The following is a 16,662-nucleotide window of genomic DNA, read 5'->3' as shown; positions in this document are numbered from 1 at the left end:
CTCTCTCTCTCTCTCTCTCTTTCATTGGCTATTATAAATAAATAAAAAATGCACTACTGCAGTTTTCTTGACAACAAAGTTTAAAGATTTAGGGTCAACATAAAATATTAAATAAATATGAAAACTTAGATAAAATATTCAAATTTTTGAAAACTTAGATTATGTCTACGCAAAACATGGGACCAAATCATCTAATCCTTAACTGCAAAGAAATTTCTCTTCAATAGAATTATTGGACTCAGATGGGATCCGAGTCCGGATATCAAATTTCTAAAAAAAAAAATTGCTAAAAAATAAAATCTAACATTGTGATTGGTGTTACTTTTATAGAAGGAAATAAAATCAAATTAAGTTTTTGTCTTTATTCTTTTTTCCTACCTTAGAAAGTAGCTCATATTGCCAAAACGTTCAATTCAAAGTAGAATATTAGCATCACCACATAAAGTGTTTGAGCAGCTCCGTTTCTGAGTCATTAGATTGCATGGGAAATGCAACTTCATGTTTCGAACGAAGTTTCGTTCAAGGACAAGAAAAAAGAAAAGATTCGGTGATTTCACATGCGCCTTCTATCTATAAAAAGTGAGTTTAAAGTCGAATATTATGCGTCTAACTTAAAACGTTTTATGCATAACGTTTTATGTAACTTAAAATATTTTTATTTTAGGAATGTATGCATCTTAAAAATTTTATGTAGCTTAAAACGTATAAAAGCATATTTTGGTTTTGCACACCCATTCGCATACTAACTATTCCGCTAACAGTATAGTTTATATCCATTCTGAACTAAAATTTTGAATAGGAACATTTTGCTTATGTAAAAATATTTCTTATGTGAAAAATTGTTACAACTAATTTTTGTAATTTTTGGTGCTCAGGGGGTAATTGCAAGTATTGAACTGCGTTCAAAAGCACTTACTGAAACCCATCCAATTAATTATTTAATTATTGTACTTCAGAGCTTAATAAGCTGCAATTCGTCCTTTTACAGATTGAAAATTATTAGAAATCTATGTATGAGTTAAAAGTATTTTTGGTTAGTTTCAACGGTTCTCTGGTTGTGCAAGGTTTTTTTTATGAAAGTCATTTTGCTGTACAAACAGTGTTTATTAGAAAGCAATAATTATACTTAATCAATCATTCATTTCAGTTGATTGTGGCCAATTGCATTTAGTTTTATTGAGCGCAGGTAGCATTTAAACAAATGGCAAAATACAAATAATAAAAAACAGTAAATAAATATTCATCTTACTAACAAATTGATTTACATTGAAACTAGGCTACAATACCCAGATTTCTTATTTACATTGGAAAATATCTCAGTTGCATAATAATATCAAAATACACGCTCCCAATCTTATCTCAAGTTCCCAACCATTCTTCATCTCTCAATTATGGATTACCATCCTTCTTTATTATCATTTTCAAAATAAATGATATCTCAATAATATCGTTTCACAATATTATCAAAATACACGCTCCCAATTTTATCTCAAGTTCCCAACCATTCTTCATCTTTCAATTATGGATTACCATCCTTCTTTATTACCATCTTAAGCTTTATCCATCCTTCTTCTTTATTCCTTGCTTTATGAAATCGTCCTTCTTTATTAGCACCGTATGTATTTCCACTTCTATTTATGCTTTACTATTCTTTACCATATGTGATTTATTCCCAGCCATCCTTTTATCCGCCAAGATTTTTGCTCTCACTCAATGTTCCACACTCGTATTTTAAAGGAAACACGCTTTCATTCATTCACTCACACATTGGGAATGAACACAGACTTTCTTTTTTTCATCCTCTGTCCAATATACCCTGTTTTAATTTTTGCAATAGTCCAATAACAATTAGGAATGACCTTTGAAATTTTTGGATTTCCTGGAAATTTAAGAATGACCTAGACTTTTTAGTGTTCTGATTTCATCATTAAAATTGTTCTTATCTTCATGGTATCGAAAACAAAGTTACCGTCCTTACCTTTTTGCCATCAAGTTTTGTATAATAGTGTTTGTTTTGCTGTGTCCAATCACCTGTTTATGTTGAAGGGGGTTGGGAGGGAGAATATACAAGAAAAAGGGAAGATTTTGATGTTGTATCTTTTCGTTGGAATTGCGTATATTGACACAATTTGGAAGTAATTGAATATTCGGGATTGGTCGAGAATGGCTCACAAATTTAACAAGCAATTGTGACAAAGAGACAAAAAAGTCAGTGAGTTAAGAAAGGAGTTAAGAAAATAATATAAAAATCCATCATCCGAATTTTAAGCGTTATATTTGAAATAAAGCTAATACATTTTGGCCAAAATTTAGCTCTCCGAAATGTTGAATTAGGCAATATGACATAATATTTTCTGCTATTTCACCTTTTTTTTAAATTCAATTGAGGCAAAAGTAAGTCAAACATTATAAAGTGTTAGAAGCCTCCAATTAAGGATTGGCAAGGATTATTTGAGTAATAAGGCCATTATTAATAATTATAAAAATACTTTGTGCTTATTGGGTCATTTTAATAATGAATTGCGAACATATTAAATTAAAATACTTTGAATATAGAGGATTTCTAAAAGTCACTGAATGACAAATGTGGAAAATGTATAACACAAACTGAAATATAGCTAGTTTATTCAATTTTGATACCTTGGAATCAGACTTCTTCAACACAAGTAATACATGTTTTAATTTAAGCATATAATTTATTGTAGTATTTCAAAATAGTGTTTAATAATATAATAAAAAGAGCTCACTGATATAATTCATTTGAATAATTTGTGTTCTATATTCTAGTTCAAGAATGATGAAAGGCTCTATGTTCACAAGCTAAATGAGAAAGAGAATGAAGTGGCATCGCTCAAAAGTGAAAACGAAAAACTTCAACTCCAGGTTGTTGAATTGATGAATAGGTTGGGGTCAGAAATATTGGAACGGAACAGACGTGATGCTGAAAGGTACTAAATTGTAATCTTTTGCTAGTTACCTCAGAGTTGAGCTCTATATATAGCTCACTGAGCTAGCTTAGTATGTAGTTCAAGATGTGCTGAAAAGTACTAAATCAAAGTTAATCTTTTGTTAGGTAGCTCACAATTTCTAAATATTTGGAGTCAAGCACAATTCAAGAAGATTGATTGAAAGCAATTGTGCTCCCAATATTCACAAATTGCTAGTTGAGAATGTACTGAGAACTACTGAACATTCTATAAATCTCTATTTTTTGCTAGCTGTTTGGGAATACGACTAGTAAACCAATATTGTGGCGTCTAGAAATAGAAAGCCTACTAAGCCTAACTCGAAATGTCTTTAGGTCAAAGAGGCTCATTGACATAATCTAATGGACTCTTATAGTTGAATCTCAAAAATATAAGAAGCATAAAATCCTTGTGCCATGAATGAATTTATATGAGCAATTAAACGCATAAAAGGAGTATTTCGCCAAAATAAATTAGCTACGATCTACCAAGAGAAATAAAATAAATGAGAAAAAGAAACAGAATAAAACAAAAAATAACTTTAAACACTTAATACTCATAACAAACTTCATAAACAAATTATAAACGGTTCTCTTGTGCCATTTAATACTCAAATCAAAGGGGAATCGTGATAATAGTTACGTAGATTCAAACTTAGATCCAACTCGGACCTCGGATTAAGCAACAGTGACCAGTAATAATCCTTTTGCTGTGTAAATGAATATTTTAGGACGGATCTATATTCCAAAGGAATGGAAGCTCCCTCCACTTGGCATACAATCTTGCAATTCTGTCAAGCAAAAAAATCACAAAATGGTCATCAATATCCCCAAAATCCCGGAAGGATTCTAAATCACAAGTGAACATTGGGCTGATTATAAGGTACAAGTCATTAGCGTTACTATAAACTAACCAACTAGTATTTGCAAGCTATCTTGACGTGGTACTATCTTGTGATAAGAATCACCAGAATGCTATGTTTCTCTTAACAGTTTGTTGTGAAGCGAAAGGTTTTCAGTACTTGTTGGGTGTTTCGATTATGAATAAAGCGAGGTCATTAGCGTTACTATAAGCTAACTAACTAATATTTGCAAGCTATCTTTGCGTGGTGCTGTCTTGTGATAAGAATCACCAGAATGCTATGTTTCTCTTAACGGTTCTTTGTGAAGTGCAAGGTTTCCAGCACTTGTGGGGTTTTTTCGGTTATGAATAAAGTGCAGGTCATTAGCGTTACTTTAAGCTAACCAACTAGTATTTACAAGTAATCTTTGCATGGTACTGTCTTGTGATAAGAATCACCTGAGTGCTATGTTTCTCTTAAGGGGTCTTTGTGAAGCGCAAGGTTTTCAGCACTTGTTGGGTGTTTTGTTTATGAATAAGGTGCAGATCATAAGCGTTACTATAAGTTGACCAACTAGTATTTGTTAGCTATCTTTACGTTATACTGTCTTGTGATAAGAATCACCAGAATGCTATGTTTCTCTTAACGGTTATTTGTGGTGTGCAAGGTTTTCAGCACTTGTCGGGTGTTATGGTAGGTCGTTCGCTGATGATATCTTTTTTTGGGCAACAAAAAAGGTGGTATTGTTTATAGTTGCAAAGCTTTAAAATCTCCAGTGCCTGCATTTTATAATGGTATATATTTCTGGAATTTTCTTAGTCTGTGAATCAAACTTTATTTACTTAAAATCAAAGTCATTGTTTTATGTGCCGGTAGCTAATGCAGCCTGTTCTTTTTTTGTTTTTTGTCCGATTTTTGTTTAATTGGCGACCTTCTTAAAACCTCATACCAATTGTCAAAAGCTGTCGAAGTTAAACAATGCACCAAGCTTTTAATTTTAAATTAAAACGAAAAGTTAACGAATAAGTCAAAAAGTGGCTTTTGAGGTGTACGATAGCGAACCTAAGTGACCAGATTTAAGATCGAATAAAACTTGCCTGAAATTATAAAATATTGTTTGATGCTAGAAGTGTATAAAGGCAGGACGCTCTCTCAAGGAATCTTCTCAAACCTCCCATGTTAAACATTTGGAGTTTGCCTGACGTTCCTGAATTAGTGATTTCGGCGGTTCTTATGTCAATAGAAATAAAAAAATGTGGTGAATATTTTTATCTAATCAAATCTTAAAGCCGACAATTATTTTTTTATAATTCCAAAATAATTATAAAACCTGTTTCGGGTTTGCATTCTAGATTGCTATACTTGACACTGTTGTTGTGGGGTATCAAAAAATGGAGCATAAAATTTTCTATTCAACAGTAAGAAACTGATTTCTATATTATATACTTCCTGGCTACAGTCCCTTCAAATACTTTACATATTTGTGTTCCAAAGTAAAACATTCCCCTCAAAAGACTAGATCCAACTGTCATCGGAGCGTGTTAGAATGCATAAATTACACCAAAGGACTAACCACTCGGATTGTTCAGGAGCGATTCAGTCAAGTATTAGTTAGTTGTAACCAGTTTAATCAGTGTCTAGAGAATAAGTACCGTGCAGACATCAAATTGCCGGTTAATAAGTACATATAAAAAATTATATTGTATAAATTATTACAAGAAGAATTACTAAGGATAACCTGCACCTAGTCATAATTTTGAGTTAGAAACCCTTTAAGTTCAACTCTCTTATGTTTGTTTAGTTGAAGCGACGAAGAAAACTGATACCTTTGTATTTGACCGACTTGCCGTCTAAGAAAAAGAATTGACTAGGGAGTTAAATTTTTGGACTTTGGCTAGGCCTTAAATCTCATGTTGCTCGCTGAAATAAAGGAAAAAAACAAATGTTCACACAGTTCTATAGCAGTTGTTGCAATATCTTGAGTGCCAGCTGTGATGGATCATCATTTTGAAACTGGAATAAAACATCGAACTTGGAGCGGTTAAAGATTTAAATGCTGCATTCAGGAAGTAGTCACTTGCAGGAAATTAAAAAGCTAATGCAATATCAGACGATCTGAGTTTTACAGACGAGCAGGCTTCTTCACCAATGTTACGACCAGGTGTTTGTACAGGGGTCAATTTTTGTTCTTTTTCTTCTTTTTTTTTCTTTAATTGTAATTTTCTGCTAAGTATATTAGTGATTTCTAACTATGTTTTTATTAAGGAATTTTAATAGTTTCGCCAGAACCAAAAAATGTAAAACTATTAATTAAAAACAAACTTTGGAACTATGTAACCATCTTCCTTTTTTCTCAAGCAACTTCTCTTTTTAGTTTTGAAAATTTGAAGGACTTTGGCTAGGCCTTAAATCTCATGTTGCTCGCTGAAATAAAGGAAAAAAACAAATGTTCACACAGTTCTATAGCAGTTGTTGCAATATCTTGAGTGCCAGCTGTGATGGATCATCATTTTGAAACTGGAATAAAACATCGAACTTGGAGCGGTTAAAGATTTAAATGCTGCATTCAGGAAGTAGTCACTTGCAGGAAATTAAAAAGCTAATGCAATATCAGACGATCTGAGTTTTACAGACGAGCAGGCTTCTTCACCAATGTTACGACCAGGTGTTTGTACAGGGGTCAATTTTTGTTCTTTTTCTTCTTTTTTTTTCTTTAATTGTAATTTTCTGCTAAGTATATTAGTGATTTCTAACTATGTTTTTATTAAGGAATTTTAATAGTTTCGCCAGAACCAAAAAATGTAAAACTATTAATTAAAAACAAACTTTGGAACTATGTAACCATCTTCCTTTTTTCTCAAGCAACTTCTCTTTTTAGTTTTGAAAATTTGAAGGCCTCAATGGGATATCATCTACCTCCTGCCACTAGTGATCATCTTTTGGAGAATGAGTTTTTGGCTCAGTCAGGTGTTTCAGTTCTGCCACTTGGATTTAATTTATTTCCCCAATCTCTTTCAAGAGACGGTAAGTAAATTGTGTCGTAGGATATAATCTATATTTAATTTATTTCCCCAATCTCTTTCAAGAGACGGTAAGCAAATTGCGTCGTAGGATATAATCTATAATAAATTATAATAATATCCTAATAATAGGTTTATTTCATAAAGATAGGAAATAAACAGGTTTTTTCGCCTTCTTCTGTAGGCTTTTTTGGCTTATTATTCTAAACATCGTGGGCGAAAGCACTGGATGGCTGACACCCGCCGTCTCCCATTGTACATCCTGGCTGAGGGGCCTTGAGACGGACATTAGCACCGTCAGTTCGAACCTCTAGGGTCTAGTGCCGCATCCTTTACCTTTACCTTATTCTAAACATAGGTAATATAAAATCCGCTCTTTTGAATCTTTAAAGAATGTAGTGAATTAATTATTCAGCAAAACATTTTTTTAGTTAAAAAGAAGGAATTATCTGTTTTTCTTTAATTTATAGAGTGCAAATGCTAGATCTGTGTCCCATTACTCTGAAGAGAGTAGTCATCTAATTCTTATATGTGGTAATATGTTCATTTCAAGTTTGAGTCTACGTGAATCGGATTCTGCTAGTTTTAAGTTTAATTACTTTTTTCCCGTTTTTTATAGCACTTGGTTTTTACGAAGTGACACATAGCGATCGCATTTTCTATCATTCTGTGTGTGGCTGTCGGTCCTGGTTTGCTAGTTCGGACACTTCTAGATTAGCTAGGATCATGAAAGATGGCAGGTGTATCTGGGACCAGACCAGATTAAATTGTAAATAGCCTCTTCCTTGATTTGACCGTCTGGTGGGGGGGGGGGGCGAGCGGACGAGATATTTGAGAAGAATTTCATTTTCCGGTAAAAGAAATGATTGTTCTTCTTAATTGTGGTTTGCTGGTCTAGGGATATGATTATCGCTTAGGGTGCGAGAGATCTCAGGTTCGAATCCTGGACCACCCCAATTTTAACATGAAGAAGCTCCGAAACTAGATACGTGATCAATATAGTGATCGCTGAAAGTTGGCAGGCATATCGGGGATCGGAACAGATTAAATTAGAAATATTCGCTTCCTCGATTCGACCATCTGGGGTGGGGGAGTGTAAGGACGGTTAATTCGGAAAAATTCAGGTTATCGAAACTTAATGAAATTGAATATTTAGAAGGACCTCGTGTCTCAGAGCTCTTATTTTAAATCCCGACCGGATCCGGTGACATTAAGGGGAGCTGGGGGGGAAACCGGAAATCTTGGAAAACGCTTAGAGTGGAGAGATCGGGATAAACTTGGTGGGACAATACCGAACAAGAAGAGATAGGAACACTGTATTTGCAAGTTTATCTTTTTAATAATTGCCATAAACAAAGAACAGCAAAATCGATTACTCTAGTACTGGATACAATTTTAGGCTCCGACCTCGTCACAAATGCCATATGAGCTCTCGGCTCTTGTTAATGAATGAATCTATCGAACTGCTGGTCATGTAAAATCATACAGGCCCAATTCAAACAGAAATTCTGAATCGCAATGTCTACAACCAGAAAAGATTTGAATAGGAAAGGCTGCCAAAAAAAGCAAACGATTTCCTCGGTTTAACACCGAGTGTATTGCGTATTGCTTTTCGGCCATCTTCTTTGCCAAGCAGAATTCAGTCAATCTCAAGGACATTTTTTTTTGTGTACAAGTAAAGTTGGATCATTTCTTTTATTAGGAACCTAGACTTGTATTTAACCTGTCCATAGGCAGTTTAACTGTTTATTTGATTCGCTTAAAAATACGAATTAATTACATATAATGGCGGTTAGTTTATTATATTGCTGGTAATTGAAGCAGTCAAGAACTTTATTTTGTTTTACTTCATAACTGAAGAACAGACATACCTATGATAATTACTTTTCTTGTTCAGAGACATATTCTGTAATTTTGAAACTGTTGACTGGAAGACTAGGCTTGTAGACTAGAATTTTGATTAACTTTTTACTTAACAGATTTGTAGGCTAGGTTTGTATTTTGATGACGGTTGTTTTTTTTTGTTAAATAATGAAGTACTTTTCCCTGGAGAAAATATGAGCAGGCCTGGACTTACCAATAGGCCCAGGCCTTGGGGCGCTAAATGCCAGGGGGTGCAATAAATTATCACTGAGTGATTTTTTTCTTGATAAAAACTGGATTAATCTGATTTATCGTCACAGTGCAAAGTGCACTCTGCCACTGCGCTATCTACTCGCACAAAAGTATTTTAAAACAACAAAGGAATTCCGTGGCTGCTGGTAAACTTTCATATGTCTCCCCAGAATGGCAGCTGAGAGGTCTTTATTACCTCTTTCATTACTTCTGGCTCATCAGTTGCGTTCTATTCCTTGCTTCCACTATCCCCAAATTTTTGGGAATATCCCTGAAAACCTCGCAAAAGTGGACCAGCAAAAACGCTGGGGCCTAGAGTATGAGTAGATAAAATTTTCGTAGTTTGGCTCTTAAAGAAAGGAGAAAGGTGCAAAAATGAAAAATGACAATAGTATTAATATACATGTAATACAGGAATAAGTATAAATAATAAGTATAAAAATAAATAGAAATGATAGAAATACCTTTCTGAAGCACAGGTAATCCGGTTAAAACCTTACAATCTGCAACATAACAATCGTTTTTTTTTAAGATACGGTTAAAGACCAGACATCCAGCAACAGCATTTTTCTTTTTAGTCTTCTGAACCACTTAAATAATTTAATAAAAACCTCTGTAGTTTAATTGCTATTTCCTAGGTAGCAACTCACTTGAGGAAATGTGGGACGTTGAACCAGTCAAATACTATTTTCTTGTTAGTAAATAATCACAATTAAGACTTAAACAAAGCGAATGAATGCAAGCGGGAACCTCACTCCAGTTACATCTAGTAATTTTTTCTCGTTATTTATTTTTTTTTTTCGAAACAGTTTAATCTGGTCTGGCCGTTTTGTTAATGTCCATGATTTTGATTTCAAACCTTTTCCCTTTATTGATTGGTACTAAAGAAAAAGCTCATGGATATAGCTTAAATTCGGGTCTGTCATTTATTATTATTTAGTACGTCAATGGTTTTATCCATGGAGTTAAAAAACCGTTTGTGATTTTGGATTTGGGTAGTTGATAAATGTCAGTATATGTTCCTGAACAATATGAAAATACGTTTGTTGTATTCAGAAGGGCTTTTTTTTCAGTATAATACTAAGAATAATTAATTTAATTTTTGTAGTTGGTAAGATTAGTGTAGTAAATTGTCTGATTTCAGTTCCTGACAGAAAAGCGATTACATAGCTTGAAAAAATGTCAAGTGTCACCAAACGCTAATCGCCGACACCAGCGCTAGTTTCCACTCTTAAAGCTTACCCTTACTCTTTGGGTTTTATAAATAATAAAACTTCAGTTTGGCAGTGGTTGCCCTCATCAGGAATATGCTTTGAGGTAATTCCGATGAGTCAGTTTTCTGGAAGAAATGTGAGCTGATTAAGTTTCTTTAATTTGGCTCATTCCATTATACTCCTGAAAGTCCATTAGGTTATTGGACTTGCGCATAGCAAGTTCAATTGTGTATGCAGATACAGAAAGCTAGGTTTGAATTTTTTTTTTTTTTTTTGCTTTTTTCGATTTGAGTTTGTAAACAACATTCAATAATAATTTCAATAGGTACTTGTCGTACAAAAATTCTACTCAAGGTAAAATATTCGGCATGTGCAGCTTGAAAACGAAAGCACTTTTTTGAAAAGTAACTTTTCTTTCCTCTGTCTCTAATTAGTATTATTTAGACCAACTTTATTTCTGAACCTTAGAAATGATCATTTGATAAAATAAAAGTAATTATGGAGAATAAGTTAAACAGTGTATACCTAACTGCAAACATTTTAAAAGCTAAAGCAGCCTCGAGCCCTAGTCATATCAGTGTCATCAGTTGAAACCCATTAGGTATTATTACTGCTACGAAAAAAAATTAAATGTGTCCGGAATTTGATCAGGTTTCCGAACAATATTCGAGCTAGGTGCTTCTGGATCGTGATGTATATAGATGTCGGTAGTGGGTGTTGTGTAGAAGTTGTATGAAGAAAGTTAAACCGGTAGAGCACTTGCTTTCTGGTTTTAAATCAGCGTAATACCGAAAACTGTTTAATATTAACAAAATTAAGATAATAAAACATTTAAGTTGTAGGATCTCAGGTCAGTTTAATAATGAGAACAGTGTTGAAATTACTAAAGATGAATGCGTACTTATTGTTTAGGTTTGAGTCCAATTAAACCTAGTTTGTAATTAATCATAATGTAGTTGAAAGCACACTTTCAACTATATTTTGGTGTATCTCCCTTTGATGCCATGCGACAAAGCTCAAAGTTATTAGTATTACAAGTATAATGTAATCATTCTTGAAATTATTTGTTTAAATTTTGCCTTTCAATCTCGATTTTTTATAGTGCATAACGAAGCCTATTGTTGTTTAAGCTTAGGATATATGAAAATAAAAATTACACTATATAGTATCTGAATGCATTTTAATGAACTTTAGAAAGCAGTGATTAAATAGAAAGAAAGAAGGAATTAGTATTTTAATCGTTATTAAGTCATAACGCCTTAAGGACTTTTCTATGATAACTAACTTTGGGCAAATATTTCTGAAATTGGGGAGCAAAGTAAAAGAGTTATACGGAGTCAAAACTAAAGTTAAAAATTATTATATTGAGTTGTAGATATTTAGAGCTATTTAGTTTAAATTATAATATTTTTAGTTGAAACATAGCTAATACTCCAACTGTTAAATTACGGTATAAATTAGCAAAAGTAAGCTTTCAATGAACCAAGGCTAAATTTGTAGTCGTATACTACTAAATGAGGCTATCATTGTTAATGTCCGTTGTCTATTTGGCTGTATTTGTGGTGCCTATTGTAAGGGTTGAAGATCCAAAATGCTAATGTTAGCGAGTGAAGTAAGCAGAGCAAAAAGCCTGCATAACGGTTGTTTTGCTAAACTATAGGTATTAGGTATGTATCTATATGTTAATTATTTGTTATATGTTTAGTGGTGTAATTTCGTCAAAATCCCGGGGGGGGGGTGAGGCAAAGTTGGAGCTAAGTTTCCCAAAACAAGTGAAAATTACAGTGACAAAGGAAAAATGAGCCATATAGTGCCATAAAGGTAAAGATATACTAAAGAAAACTGACCCGTTTCTCTGATTGCTTGAATTATGCAGGATATCTTCGTTTCGACAAGATTTTTGAAGAAAATAAATTGAAGCTGGAAGTGGTGGGGGGGGGTAAACTGGGGTCTGGAGGGGACGTTTGTCCTCCCTTCCCTATGGCAAGTTATACCCCTGTATATGTTAAATGTTTTTAAGGAGCGGAAGATCTATGTAAGATGTCAAGCTCACAGTTCCAAGAAAGGTCTACTGTTTCTTGTTCTGACACCAAAGAATCCCATGTGCCTGATGGTCTAATTGTTACAGATAAGGGCTATCAACTTCCAAGCCAGATAATTGTTCCGAGGTAAGGACATTTATGACAATCTAGATGTATAAATATATATGAAAGATTAAAATCTCAATTCGTTTTCGACTGCAATTGTTCTCTGACAGCTCATCTTTGTAAAGGATTATATTCTCATGGTTTATATTTGACCGGCTTGTGTGTATGCTTCAAATAATTGTAGATAATGCTGTATCCTCTCGTTCTTAAGCGAAATAGAATGGTTTTCTCTTCTTTATCTGTAATGAAGATGATGCTAAATCCTCCTTCTCACGGCAGTACCTGAAAATCTTGTATTTTTCGCAGAAGTACTTTTTGTAGTGTAATTAAACAGGTCATGTTTAAAGGTTAATCATACTCCTCTTTTCAAAATGATTATTTTCAAGACTTTTTTCTACAATTTTTTTTTTTAATTCCATCTGTTTTGTACGTAATTAGGAAAGGGGCACAAGAGTGCGTAGTATTCATTTTTATCTGTTATCGTGGGTTAAAATGAAATGTGAGTTATAGCTTTGAAATATAAATAATTTGACATGCCTGGCCTTATTAAAAAACAACAAACAAATGAAGCACCTGATGTTATAATTATGTAAGATTGATATTGTCTATCTTGTTGTAAGGCTTGAATTTATTGCTTAAGGCTTGAATTTGGACTAATACATAATGTAATAGATTAATTTATTTTTATTTATCTGGTTATTTATGAGAAGGCTTTTCTGTCTACTTTTCTTATAGTCTTATTTTCTGTCTCGTTTTCGATATTTTAGACCCCTCTAAGTAAATATTTAGAAGGGTACGTTTTTTGTGAATTATTATCATCCTCTAAGCATGGTCATAGGAACATTGAACTTGAATGTAAAGGGGGAGGGCATGAAAGAGGGAATATTAGCCTCACATTTAAGAAAGCCTTGGATAAAAGTTTCGTAGTTTGGTATCACTTCTTAAATTCTTGTTGTATTTGAGGAATTAAAAAAAAGTATACATTTGTTACAGAGACTTTTATTAATTAAGTAAAAGAATGTTGCTTAACTTTCATAGTTGATTTGACTTTTCGTAAAGGTTGAACTACTGTTTTTATTCCAAAAGAGTGGGCTGGAGACAGCTGACCGCATGACCAGATCACTTGCAGCCCTAAACTTTGAAGAAGAAAATCAATTCCAACAATTCCTAATCTCTTTTAGGCTCATATAAGATTATAATATTCGTCTGCAGCGACAGGGACTAAAGCTTATAAAAGTGTCGGCTCCATTCCAGGTTTTCCAAAAATTAATTTTGAAATACCTATCATACGAACATAGACATAAAAGACTGGAGTTCTTATTCTTGCTAGTTTCGCTATTTATTCCAATCTTCCATCTTAAAAATTAGCTTTACTTCGGGTTAACAGGGAAGTCTTTCAGAATCCAGCTTCTATTCTTATTTCTATCTCTACGAGTACAAATTAACGTCTTAACTGGAACAACTCAAGTAACCTTTGCTTTAAATCAACTCTACTTTTTAAACGGGAAACACTATACAGGAGACGTAGAAAAATTATCAAATCCTGTCATATTTTGTACTGCATCTGCAATGAAAATCTGTAAAAAAAAAAAAATTCTTTTTTGTGTTACCTTAGATAAATATATTCTGAGAAAATTACGACATTCAGGATACTTATATCATTGGAATCTTTAGTTTCAGATCTATCGAGCTTAAAACGTAATACAAGGTTTACAATTAAGTTGTTGGTGGTGGTGTATTTCCAGAATTTCTTCTCTATGCTCCAAACAATTAAGTTCACTATTCACAAGATTGTAATTCCTTTAAAATTCTTTTACTCGAAAAAGTGATGTAATTTAACAATATACCTTCAAAGCATTCGTGAATTTGTTCCTCTCTTACCCTTGACAAGGCCTCTGACGTTGACTTTTTAACGGTATCAATGAAGTTTTTTTACAAAAGTAAAGAGCGAATGTGTCTAAAGCAGAGTAAAAATATAACAGACATTATAATGATTAATCAGCAAAAGGTTAATAGAAACAACTTGATAACAAAAAAAAAACAATAATGAACTTTTAATTTGCACAAAAACAAAAGTAAAATTCAGCTAAAACTCAAAACGAACTAAAATTACTAGACAAAATGAACGAGGAAGTCGTCCTCCAAGCGTAAAGCTAGCACAAATCACGATCAGTAAATAAATGGAACTCTAAACGAACAGAAATTACAATAAATAACTGAGTCAATCTCGAAATGAGCCAAAATTAACATGACTAGGGTCGAAAACCCCCATGCCTTCTTAAGACCAGAACATAATTTGTACTTTACTGAAAAAAAAATATTACTTGATTGTTAGTTTAATATACATCGAAAGTGAAAACATTTTAGATGTGTTTTGTTTATTTAAATCATACAATAAATGACAAAGTCAAACTCAAATCGAACAAAAATTAGCATCTGACAACCTCAATGCCTTATCAAGACCAGAACATTGTTTGCGCTCTACTGAAAACGAAATACATTTAAAATATTTTCGCTTTGCTTTTACATGTTTAAAATGTTATTACTAGATAAATGAAGGGTGAAGTCTTCCCTCGTACACTCCAATTACATTGCGAGTGTCATACGCGCTTTACTGAAAGCAACATCTATTTTAAGACTTTTCTCTTTTATCATTATCTTTTATCATTAATTTGCTATTTGATCTAGTTCCATCTAGCTGATATGCATCAATGCCATTAATATTTCTGAAACACATGCCGTTAAAATGCATAAAGCCGAATAGATGTGTCGTTGATGAACTTCACTCTAAAGAATAAAATGCATTTCTTCAAAAAAAAAACTATTCGTTTTCAAAAGGTAATTGAGGCACCATTGCTCTGTATGTTTCAATGAAATAATACTAAAAGAAGAGCCTAGACATAACAAGAGCTATGGTATGAGCTCTAGCAAAATTATAAGAATCAATAGATTGCTTTAAAAGGAAAATCAGAGGCTTAATGCCGGTCGGGATTTAAAATAAGAGTCCCAGGGTCCTTCTAAATATCAAAATTCATTAAGATCCGATCACACATCCGTAAGTTAAAAATACTTCAATTTTTCTATGTTTTCCTCTCCCTTCATCCCCCCCAGATGGTCAAATCGAGGGAAAACGACTTTATCCAGTCAATTTGTGCAGCTCCCTGACACACCTACCAATTTTCATCGTCCTAGCACGTCCAGAAGCACCAAACTCGCCAAAGCACTGAACCTCACCACCTAACTCCCTCAAAGAGAGCGGATCCATTCCGGTTACGTCAATCACATATCTACGACATTTATAAGTGTTTTCCAAGATTTCCGGTTCCCCCCTCCAATTCCCCCCAATGTCAACAGATCTGGTTGGGATTTGAAATAAGAGCTCTGAGACATGAGTTCCTTCTAAATATCAAGTTTCACTAAGATCCGGTCACCCGTTCTTAAGTTAAAAATACCTCATTTTTTATAATTTTTCCAAAAGTCCATTTTTATGGCACTTGGTATTCACCAAGTGACATATAGCGATCGCAATTTCTGTCCATCAGTCTGTCTGTCTGTTGGTCTATCTGTCTGTCTTTTGGTCCTGTTTTTGCTAGTTCGGGCACTTCTAAATAAGCTAGAACGATGGAAGTCGGCAGGCGTATCAGGAACCAGACCAGAATAAATTAGAAATACTCTCTTCCCCGATTTGACCATCGGGAGGGGGGGCGAACGAATGAAAAGTTGAAAAGTCGAGATGAAGAACAAGTGATTGTTTTTCTGAAGTTTGGCTTGCTGGTCTAGGTGTATGATTCTCCCTTAGGGTGCGATAGGTCTCAGGTTTGAATCCTGGATCACCCCAATTTTTACATAAAGAAGATCTGAAAATAGATGCATCAATACAGCGATCGCTGAAGGTTGGTAGGCGTATCAGGGACCGGACCAGATTAAATTAGAAATAGTCGCTTCTCCGATTCGATCATCTGGGGGGAGTGGAAGGACGGTTAATTCGGAAAAATTAGAAAAAATGAGGTATTTTAACTTAGGAACAGGTTAACGGATCTTACTGAAATTTGATATTTAGATGGATCCAGTGACATTGGGGGGAGTTGGAGTGGGAAACCGGAAATCTTGGAAAACCCTTAGAGTGGAGAGATCGAAATGAAACTTGGTGAGAAGAACAAGCACAAGTCCTAGATATGCGATTGACATACCCAGACCGGATCCGCTGTCTTTGGGGGAGTTGGGGGGATTTCCAGTGCTTTAGCGAGTTCGGTGCTTGTGGACGTGCCAGGACGATGAAAATTGGTAGGTATGTCAGGGACCTGCACAAATTGACTTGATAACAGTCGTTTCCCCGATGTAACCATCTGGGAGGGGGGG

At 34.0% G+C, this 16,662-nt stretch overlaps 1 protein-coding gene across 2 annotated transcripts in view; it reads left to right on the top strand.

The window, feature by feature from the left end:
* LOC136032124 (uncharacterized) overlaps window positions 1-16,662 on the top strand; it is a 153,206-nt gene that overhangs the window by 107,228 nt on the left and 29,316 nt on the right. The window contains exons 21-23 of one of the 2 annotated variants that reach the window (XM_065712292.1): window positions 2,788-2,948; window positions 6,686-6,831; window positions 12,177-12,324. In XM_065712292.1, coding sequence (XP_065568364.1) covers window positions 2,788-2,948; window positions 6,686-6,831; window positions 12,177-12,324 — 455 coding nt within the window. Of the gene's footprint in view, window positions 1-2,787; window positions 2,949-3,696; window positions 3,849-6,685; window positions 6,832-12,176; window positions 12,325-16,662 lie in introns of those variants that run through there. The other variant, XM_065712293.1, reaches the window with a different exon arrangement.

The sequence above is a fragment of the Artemia franciscana genome, chromosome 10, assembly GCF_032884065.1.
Source record: "Artemia franciscana chromosome 10, ASM3288406v1, whole genome shotgun sequence".
Classification (NCBI taxonomy): domain Eukaryota; kingdom Metazoa; phylum Arthropoda; class Branchiopoda; order Anostraca; family Artemiidae; genus Artemia; species Artemia franciscana.
Note: the sequence above shows the minus strand (reverse complement) of the source record. Positions and strands in the feature narration are given on the sequence as shown.